Genomic DNA, 11,080 nt, shown 5'->3' with positions numbered 1-11,080 from the left:
CACTCTCATCTCTATTAATAAAACACAGACCTGACCGGAGAGGTGAGGAGGATTCTGGGAGGTCACATGACATAACTTATCTATTAATAAAACACAGACCTGATTGGAGAGGTGAGGAGGATTCTGGGAGGTCACATGACATCACTCTTATCTCTATTAATAAAACACAGACCTGACCGGAGAGGTGAGGAGGATTCTGGGAGGTCATATGGCATCACTCATCTCTTTTAATAAAACACAGACCTGACCGGAGAGGTGAGGAGGATTCTGGGAGGTCACATGACATCACTCTTATCTCTATTAATAAAACACAGACCTGACCGGAGAGGTGAGGAGGATTCTGGGATTCTAACATGATATTCCTATTGGTTCCTCAATACAGAGATTTCCTCTTCTGAAGTCAGGTGATCATATGACCATCACAGTGCCTCCATGTGACTCCCTAAACCCTGAGAGACACAACATGCAGAAGATTCTAGAAGTCACCAAGAAGATGATGGAGCTGCTGACAGGAGAGGTGAGCGGTGCCGGGAATTCTGGGACATTCTCCAGTAACAGACAAGGGATGTGTCTGGATGGTGACTGTATCATTGTGTGTGTCAGGTTCCTATAAGGTGTCAGGGTGTCACTGTCTATTTCTCCATGGAGGAGTGGGAGTATTTAGAAGGACACAAGGATCTCTACAAGGACGTCATGATGGACAATCAGCCGCCCCTCACATCACCGGGTAAGAGGAGACTTTATTGTAAAGGAGAGAGCAGTACGGAGGATCCACCTAGATCCCCCATCATCTGATAAACACATAGAAACAATGGATTCAGTCAGTGTGTGTGTTTCCTACAGATGGATCCAGTCATGGGAACCCACCAGAGAGATGTCCCCGTCCTCTGTATTCCCGGGATTCCACACAGGAAGGTCACACCATCCCTCACCATCATCAGGTAGATGGATCCAGTCATGGGAACCCACCAGAGAGATGTCCCCGTCCTCTGTATTTCCGGGATTCCACACAGGAAGGTCACACCATCCCTCACCATCATCAGGTAGAACAATCACTGATAGTATCATTAGGATCTGTACATTATCTGCATTGTTACCATTGATGTCAATTTATTATATATTCAGAGTGGAAACCTGAGAGATCCTAAACTTGATGTTAAGGAAGAGATATTTTATATATGATATTTCTCTCTCTTTCTTTGGTTTAGGGTGAAGATCTGATAGATATAAAAGTTGAGGTTAAAACAGAAGTAGAAGAGACGTACGTGAGGGATGATCAGCAATATACGGAGGAGGTTGGAATGATGAGGACATTCAAAGAGGAGGACACTCCTACAGAGATCAGCACAGGTGAGCCACAATATATTCTCTTATCTTTTCTCTGTTACTGCTCACTGATTGGTCCAGAGTAGGGCGGGGACTGGGTGATATCAGCCTGTAATCCCCTGGTCACTTTCCTGAGCTGTGTTCCCCGTCCTGTATTCCTGGATTTCTCTCGGATAATCTTCCTTCTCTGTGCTGCAGACACAATTTATGTATCTAGACTGGATTTATGGAGGTTCTGGGGTTCAGCTGGCAGCAAAATGTTGCTCAACCTAGGCACCTGGGGTATGTGTTGGGTCTTTTCCCCATGCCCGGGTCTAGCAAGATCTCTGACAGAACAATTCTCCCAGGGTTCCTTGCTCTGTGGTCTGCTGGCTGTGCCGGGTGGAGGGATATGTCTGTATAGTCTCAGACCCAAGTCACTGAGTGCAGTCTCAGGAGATGGGAGGCAGCGGTGTGGGATCTCTGCAACTTGTCTACAGTAAACATTTTGCTACCAAAGATTACCAAATACAAATAGTCCTGACTCCTAACACTATATGATATATATTTCACAATATGTAGTCCTAAGCCTACACATTATGCTAAATATTCCATAGTCCTGACTTCTGCTCTCCCCCTCCCCTCACTGCTATATATATACATAATATGGATTCTCTTTTGTTACACCCATTTCCTCCCAGCTGGACATTTTATATCGGATGATGTGATTGGAGCACAGACTTTTACATGGTGATAATAATGTGATAACATCCTCCTACTTTGGACCCTTAAACAGAAAGTGATAATGAGGGAGGAGTCAATACCCCAATGATGGTGGTCTTCAGGATCAGTCCAGTCTTCATCTTGGTTGTTCTCCCCCCATCCTCACTCTCTGACCTCTGGTGGGGCTCAGCCCCGCTGTTCTTCATGACTAAATCATGGACTAAATAAGGAAGTGCAGTACTTCTTGTGTTGGGAAGATGGCGATGAGTGATAGAGGGGGTGGGGACCCTCGTCCTATAATCCCCTCATCACTGTCCCTCCTATAAAAGACAGTTCTGGTTGTTTCCTCACTCTCTGACTAAGGTCCATGAATAAAGAAATGACCTGGTAGGAGATCAGAGGAGCCATTTCCTAGTTCCCTTGAGGGTGGAATTGTAAGCTCCTCAGAGACCAAGCTGCCTGATGTGGGCGGAGTCCTTGTTTGGGGAACCAATCAGCTCCTGTCTAGTAATCCTCTTTGTCTTTGTATTTTAGTCCATGGCCGGGAGATGAGGAAAACCTCCGAGGATTGTCTCACTTTGTCTCCAGACTGGAAAGTAGAAGATGAGGACATCACACAGTATAGTCCAGGAGAAAACCCGGCTCCCTCCAATGTCCATCCGGCACCACCCAGTGTAGATGGACCATCGGATTCCTCGTATCCTGAGGAACCTCAGACTGTGCGGGACCGGGCCGGCCTTCATACAGAGAAAAGGCTCTCCTGTTCTGAGTGTCTCAATTTTAAATCCCGCCTTAATGACCATATAAGATCTCACACAGGTGAGAAGCCGTATTCTTGTCCTAAGTGTGGAAAATGTTTTTCAAAGAAGTCCAGTCTTCAAAAACATCAGAGATTGCACACGGATGAGAAGCCGTATTCCTGTCCTGAGTGCTGGAAATGTTTTCCACAAAAATCACAACTTATGAAACATGAAAGGTCTCACACAGGGGAAAAGCCGTATTCCTGTTCTGAGTGCGGAAAATATTTTTCAGACATGTCCAATCTTTACAGACATCAGAGATCTCACACGGGGGAAAATATGTATTCCTGTCCTGAGTGTGGGAAATGTTCTGCAAGTAATTCCAGTCCTTCTATTCATCAGAGATTGTACACAAGTGAGAAGCCGTCTCCCTGTTTTGACTGCAGGAAATACTTTATACAAAATTCACAACCTGTCAAACATCAAAGGTCTGAAAAGCGGGAAAAGCCATATAACTGTCCTGAGTGCGGAAGTTGGTTTTCAGACAAATACTCTCTTTACAGACATAAGAGATTGCACACAGGTGAAAAGCCGTATTCCTGTTCTGAGTGTGGGAAATGTTTTGTTCAAAAATCAGATCTTGTCATACATAAGAGGTCTCACACGGGGGAAAAACCGTACTCTTGTCAGGAGTGCGGGAAATGTTTTTCAGGGAAGTCCAGTCTTCAAAAACATGAGAGATTGCACACGGGTGAGATGCCGTATTCCTGTCCTGATTGCGGGAAATGTTTTCCACAAAAATCACAACTTATGAAACATGAAAGGTCTCACACGGGGGAAAAGCTGTATTCCTGTTCTGAGTGCGGAAAATATTTTTCAGACCTGTCCAATCTTTACAGACATCAGAGATCACACACAGGGGAAAATATGTATTCCTGTCCTGAGTGTGGGAAATGTTCTTCAAGTAATTCCAGTCTTTCTATTCATCAGAGATTGTACACGAGTGAGAAGCCATCTGCCTGTTTTGACTGCAGGAAATCCTTTATACAAAATTCACAACCTGTCAAACATCAAAGGTCTGAAAAGCGGGAAAAGCCATATAACTGTCCTGAGTGCGGAAGTTGGTTTTCAGACAAATACTCTCTTTACAGACATAAGAGATTGCACACAGGTGAAAAGCCGTATTCCTGTTCTGAGTGTGGGAAATGTTTTGTTCAAAAATCAGATCTTGTCATACATAAGAGGTCTCACACGGGGGAAAAACCATACTCTTGTCCGGTGTGCGGGAAATGTTTTTCAGGGAAGTCCAATCTTTACAGACATCAAAGATTGCACACGGGGGAGAAACCGTATTCCTGTCCCGAGTGCGGGAAATGTTTTTCAGACAAGTCTACTTTTTACAGACACCAGAAATTGCACATGGGGGAGAAGTCACTTTCCTGTCCTGAGTGAGGGAAATGTTCCTCACTGAAGTCCTGCCTTCCTGTACATGAGGGGTCCCACACAACCCTGGAGGTGTATTAGTGCCTTGAGTGTGGGAAATGTCTTCTAGATGAATGTTGCTGGACATCCCAGCTCTCATGTGGGGAAGAAGCACACCCTGATATACACCTCAGATATACTCCATGGCTGATCTTCATCATGGAAGAAACAGTTGATAAGGAGATCAGAGGTCCCCAAAGACATGGATGAAGTGGGGGACCGGGTTGGCCATTGATAGCAGGAAAAGAATAAAAACCGAGTCATGAGCTTTCATTGGCTGAGTACATTTTGTGGTGGAAGATTTCACACTTAGAGGTCAATTTTTAACCAGTTGACCTCCAGAAGGTTTTACCCCCTTCATGACCAGAACATTTTTTGCTATTCAGCACCGTACCACTTTAACTGGCAATTGCACGGTCATGCAACGCTGCACCCAAATTAAATTTATATAATTTGTTTGACACAAATAGAGCTTTCTTTTGGTGGTATTTGATCACCATTGTGTTTTTTATATATTATATATAAACGAAAAAGACCAAAAAATGTTGGGGAAAAAAATACAAATATTTTCTGCTTTCTGTTATAAAACATATCTAATAAAAAAAATAATTGTATAAATTTAGGTAAAAATATACAGTAGTCTGCTACAAGTCTTTGGGAAAAAAAATCCCAATAAGTGTATATTGACTGGTTTGTGTGAAAGTTATAGTCTCTGCAAACTATATTTGAAAATCGTTCAATCCTGATGTACTCGGGGACCATCTCATTTCTTGAGGCCCTTAAAATGCCAGGACAGTACAAATCCCCCCCAGTTTAGTTAGTAAGAGGCAGGGTGATTTTTTTTTTTCTTTTTGTAAAATCTTTGATTTGTTTTCAAAACGTACGGGTAATGAAAAACAACAGAAAACAATGCTCTGGATGAAAATTAAAATACAGTATGGTTCAGTACAGGAATGCTGAATAAGGGGAAGTTCGCCACCTTCAGATAGGATAACTACAGTGCCTTGAAAAAGCCTTCTTCCCCATTGAAATTTTCCACATTTTGTCATGTCGCAACCAAAAACATCAATGTCTTTTATTGGGATCGGATGTGATAGACCAACACAAAGTGGCACATAATTGTGAAGTGGAAGGAAAATGAGAAATGGTTTTTAACCTCCTTGGCGGTATTCCCGAGTGTAGCTCGGGGTAAAATGTCAGTACCAAGAGCGGTAACCCCGAGCTACACTCAGGCTTACCATGCGGCGCTGCATAGGGAGTCCCTGCAGCACTTACCTTGTCCTTCGCTCCCACGATGTGTCCCCTGCAGCGTCCCCGGCCATCTCCTCCGGCCGATGCCGGCATCCGGCTTCCGTGTTCCAGTCCCTGTGACGTCGGGACGTACGGGCGCCGGAACCGGCGGGAAATTTGAAATTTTTAAAAAATTTTGTTTTTTTTAAAATGACTATTACATAGTAAAACATTGCTGTTTCAATGCATTTCACATACATTTTGTCCCGAGTGCTTTGTCCGGTGCCCTGCCTGCATTTTGACTGTTCTTTCTGCCTGGAAACTTAGAAAAGTCCATGGCGTCCAAAAAGCGTCCCTTTAGGTCAAAACGGGTTTTAGACCGGCTAGAGAACAGCGATAGTAAATCAGAACCACTTGCAGAATTGAGTGATAATGATTCGTGGGGGAAATTCGTCATCAGACACTGAAAACGATTTTGCGACTTTGCTCAGCGATGTGTGAATTTGCCTCTGTATTTCAAATTTCAGTGTTTTTGGTTTGATTATATTATTGAATTAAATTTATTATTATATTATTACTTTTTATGATTATTTATTAAATTATAATTTATGATTTCGTGTTTCAAATTTTATCATACCCGGGATGTTTACTAGACTCTTGTTCTTACAGATTTCAGGGAGTTATTCCTAAAAATTACAGCCTACAATAAAAAACTACATATTTCCATGCAAAAAAATGGTACCGCTTTCAGCAAAAAAAATCGGAAATAATCAGACCGCCGAGGAGGTTAAATTTTTTTTTACAAATAAATCTGTGAAAAGTGTGGTGTGCATTTGTATTCAGCCCCCTTTACTCCGATACCCCTAACTAAAATCTAGTGGAACCAATTACCTTCAGAAGTCACCTAATTAGTAAACAGAGTCCCCCTGTGTGTCATGTAATCTCAGTATAAATCCAGCTGTTCTGTGAAGCCCTCAGAGGTTTGTTAGAGAACATTAGTGAACAAACAGCATCATGAAGGCCAAGGAACACACCACACAGGTCAAGGATAAAGTTGTGGAGAAGTTTAAAGCAGGGTTAGGTTATAAACAAATATCCTAAGCTTTGACCATCTCACGGAGCACTGTTCAATCCATCATCCAAAAATGTAAAGAGCATGGCACAACTACAAACCTACCAAGACATGGCCGTCCACCTAAACTGACAGGTCGGGCAAGGAGAGAATTAATCAGAGAAGCAGCCAAGAGGCCCATGGGAACTCTGGAGGAGCTATAGAGATCCACAGCTCGGAGGAGAATCTGTCCACAGGACAACTATTAGTCGTGCACCCCACAAATATGGCCTTTATGGAAAAGTGGCAAGAAGAAAGCCATAAGAAGTCCTGTTTGAAGTTTGTGAGAAGCCATGTGGGGGGACACAGCAAACGTGTGGAAGATGGGGCTCTGGTCAGATGAGACCAAAATGGAACTTCTTGACTTAATAGCAAAATGACATGTGTGCCAATTCTCTCTCTAAACAGTAAGCCAGATCACAAGATCTTAACCAATATCTTAATGTCCAAGTTTAGTAGGGAGATTGGGGGGTAGCTCTGGCAAAGTGCCGGGTTTTAACCTTCCTTGGGCAGTACTGTGATATGTGCCCACAGGGTTTTGGGTGGGATGTGGCCATTTTTAGTCAGTAAGTCAAGGCATGATGTCAAACGTGGCAAGAGAAGGTCCACGTTTTAGCAAGTAGGCCTTAGTAAGGCCATCCAGCCTTGGGCTCTTTCCGGAGGGCATGCTTTTAGTTGTTCGGAGTACCTCCTGTGTGCTATGCTACTCCCTGTCCAGGGAGGACGGGGGAGACAGGCATGGACAATTAACCTCTTCCACATATGCCTCTATCTGGGCACCCCGTCACCCCCTGGCTTCCTCCTATTCTTCTCACAGATTATAGAGAGTGATAAAAATCACAGAAACAATTGGCAATCTGAGAAGGAAAATGCAATTTTTCACCTGTCCGTGGGGATGCAGATTTTCGTGTAAGGGATCTAGCAATAAAACACAGTTTCCTTTGAGTATGAGCATCTAGGAGAGATGCAATTGTTTTCACAGGGCCTACAGTATAATTGGTTGCCTGTTTGTGGGTCTCTGCCCTGCTTATGTCAAAGGGACAGGTCAGCTATCTGTGACAACAAATTTTGGATATCAGAATTACGCTTTTTCTTCCAGGAATTACTGCTGTAAAGTGGTACAAACCATACCTGCCATGGCTACATCATCCGGAAGGTTCTCATTAAGACGCCACATCCATGGCCTGTGCTCATGGCACAAGGGTGCAATAATCAGTTCCAAAGGAGCGTGGTCCAAGAGCATAATAGGGTTGTGGAGAATATTCTAAAAAGTCTTGGTCCCCCAAGAACAGATCCAGGCGGCAATGCAACTGGTGGACTTGCGAAAAGTAGGAGTAAAATGTGCCAGCAGTTCACCAATCATAGTCCCTGAAAGTATTTGAGAGGTTCTTCTTAGCTGCTGTGGTCAGGGTGGCCCTATTGGAAGAAGAGTCCATACTGGGATCCATACAGAGATTGAAATCCCCACCCATAATCAAGAAACCAGTGAACAACTCCTGTACTTTACTAAGGACTCCGTCCAGGAAGGCCACCTGACTGAAGTTAGGAGCATAAACATTGACCGGATTAAGTGGGCTGCCATGTAAAGACCCTTTAACCATTATAAATCTTTCATCCAGGTCTTCTACATGCTCCTCAGATCTTTTGAATGACAATAGTTATCTTTTTTGCCTGTTTGATTGGAGAGGGGCTCTGGAACCAGTGGTCATAAAGATTTATAGGTAATTTGGGCACTGACCCTGCAGTAAAATGGGTCTCCTGAAACTTTAATATGTGAGGTTTCAGGGTGTTCATCTCCCACCAAACCCGGCTACACGTAAAAGGCGAATTTTAAGCACTGCTCTGAGAAGCTGTTATCACCAATAGCTCTTCTGTCCACTTAGTCTTTGTCACTGCAGAAATTGCCGCAACCTGTACTTTCAGTGAGCCGAGGCTAAAACCTAGGTCTTGGCTGGTCTGTAGGAAATCTAATAGCTCTAAGACTGATGGAGAGGTAAGGTTGATTGTCTCCTTTTCAACCGGAAGACACAACTTATCCCGAATACTTGCATAAATGGTATTAGTAGAGCTTTTTCATGCGTTCAACAAAGTTGAGATCACGTGAGAAGAACAGCCTAGGCTTTCCAATCTCCCCATTTCAATAGCCAAGCTCAAAGATCCAGCCTATTTGGGTTCCAATGTATGAGCTTTCCTTGTGACAGAAGATATGGAAAAGCAAGAAGAGGAACTGCTGCATGCTTGCCGAGATCAGCTGCTAGGGGAAACCACGGCCTGTACAGTCAGCGGGGCAGAATGGCTAAGACTGAGATGTTGTCCCTCAGAAGTCTCATCAGGAATCTCGTTATGAGCAGCAGTGGAGAGAAGGCATAAGCTAGGCTGCAGTTCCATAGTGAGAACAGGGCATTCAACCCCCTTTGCCCTGGGGTATGGAAATTGGGACAGAAACCTTGGTAGTTTGTGACTGCTTAGATATGCAAAAAGGTCCATTTGGGAAAGGCCCCATGTGCAAACTGAGGGTGTAGGGACCACTTGTGATCTGTTGCAGGATAGTTGGTTCATCTGCATATTCAGCCTGCCTGGTAGGTACACTGCCCTCAGATCTAACAGGTGTAGTTCTGACCAGGTCATGATGGGATTGACCTGTTGCCTGTACTGCCCTGTCATTGAATGTAGCCTACAGCCACTCTGTAACATGACTGGTTTCCCATTGACCTTGTACAACAGAGATGTTAGGGCAGAAAAAGTCTTTTAACCACTTCCCGACCGGCCGTTGCATATAAACGGCCGGACGGTGGCAGTACAGGGTCGGGTAGCCGTTTATGAACGGCCTCCCCGCACCCTGCTTGTGCGCGCTCCATGGGAGCGCGCAGCACCGCGATCCGGTGCCCGCTGTGTCCTCCGGACACAGTAAAACACTGATCGTCGGACGGGACCTCTGTACGAGGTCCCGATCATGTGATCACTGATTGGTCAATCAGTGATCACATGCAAAGTAGTAAGCAAGATGTCACTTATGACATCATTGCTTACTACATGTGATATCTGTGAATGATCACAGAGGTCACATGGTACAAGGCTATTCACAACAGCCTTGTACCATGTGACAAGCTGTGACCAATCACAGCTCACTCAGTACTTCTCAATGAGTGCAGGAATGCACACAGAGAGAAAGAGAAATGATTGCTTTTACATCCTTTATGGGTGTAAAAGCAATCAGTGTAAAAAAAAAAAAATTTTCATCACCCCCCACAAGTAGTACAGTGTCACTATGGTGACACTGTACTGCTAGGGTGACAGTATGTAAAAAAATAAAAATAAATGAAAAATAATAATATAAAAAAATAAAATAAAAATGTAAAAAAAAAATGTTTAAAAATTATAATTTTTGGTTATAAACTAATTTGTTTTTTTTTGGTTTTTTTTTACTAAAAAGATAACGGAATACATTTTGGCAAAGATTTATGATGAAATATTATTTATTTGCAAAATTTTATAAAAAAAATACTTTTGTTCAAAATTTTTGGACTTTTTCATTTACATAGCAAAAAAAATAAAAATCCCAGCGGTGAATAAATACCACCAAAATAAAGCTTTATCTGTCTCAAAAAAATGGTAAAAAATTAATTTGGGTACAGTGTTGCATGACCGCGCAATTGTCATTCAAAGTGTGATAGCACTGAAAGCTGAAAATTGCCCTGGTCAGGAAGGGGGTGAAAGTGTCCAGTCTGGAAGTGGTTAAAATCACCAAGACATTGGAGACTACACCTTTCATGGGAAACGTTTATTTTCTCTGAACACTGACATCTTCACAATGGATCCCTTTGTGCTCAATAATGACTCCTTCCTTAGCCACCACCAGACTCTTCTTCATGTAGGGAGAGACCCTGATTAACTGCCTAAGGTGATGCTTCCTCCCCTGAGTCAGAATACCTGTTTGAAATTGTGCAAGCATCAGTGTGCCCAAGGAATCATCGAGGCACAGGATGACATTTTGCCAAACAGGCTGAGGCATTAAGAATCTGATAGGAGAGGTAGCCACCCTAAGAACTCCGTCCCTGATAGATTTTATCTTCTGGGGGGGGAACCAAATCATTGGCAGTATTGAAAAGGTCCTCCAAGTGTACAATTTGTTGCACTGGAGACATTTGATTTTTGCTGAAGTTGATGATCCAACTGAAACTCTGGAGTGTATCCATTGTTTGTCTTTTGTATTTCAATTGTTTTTATTAATTTGAACTTTAAACAGTATAAAACAGAGGCAAAAAAACACGCCCACACAGGGGCTATCAATTGCACTGATTAAAAAAAAAAAGCATAATAAACAGTGCTCTAACTCTAACAAGGCAAGAGGTACGCCCACGCAGGGGCTATCAATGGCACATAACATTAATGTAACTCTGACTATAACAACTAAAGGCAGCTGTCCACTGTCACACCAAAAACTAACAGAAAAAGAGAGAAAAAAAACAAAGAGCAGGGGTCCAAGAGC

The 11,080-nt window shown here is 43.1% G+C and overlaps 1 protein-coding gene across 1 annotated transcript; it reads left to right on the top strand.

Annotated features, from left to right (window-relative positions):
• Positions 1-2,516: 2,516 nt before the first annotated feature.
• LOC149460694 (uncharacterized) lies at positions 2,517-4,833 on the top strand. The gene has a single exon (XM_089679337.1). It carries the CDS (start codon positions 2,577-2,579, stop codon positions 4,218-4,220), a length of 1,644 nt encoding a protein of 547 aa, XP_089535463.1. The 5' UTR covers positions 2,517-2,576; the 3' UTR covers positions 4,221-4,833.
• Positions 4,834-11,080: the final 6,247 nt, after the last annotated feature.

This window comes from Staurois parvus, unplaced genomic scaffold (genome assembly GCF_062004578.1).
Source record: "Staurois parvus isolate SC_StPar_1 unplaced genomic scaffold, SC_StPar_1.0 ptg000222l, whole genome shotgun sequence".
Classification (NCBI taxonomy): Eukaryota; Metazoa; Chordata; class Amphibia; order Anura; family Ranidae; genus Staurois; species Staurois parvus.
Note: the sequence above shows the minus strand (reverse complement) of the source record. Positions and strands in the feature narration are given on the sequence as shown.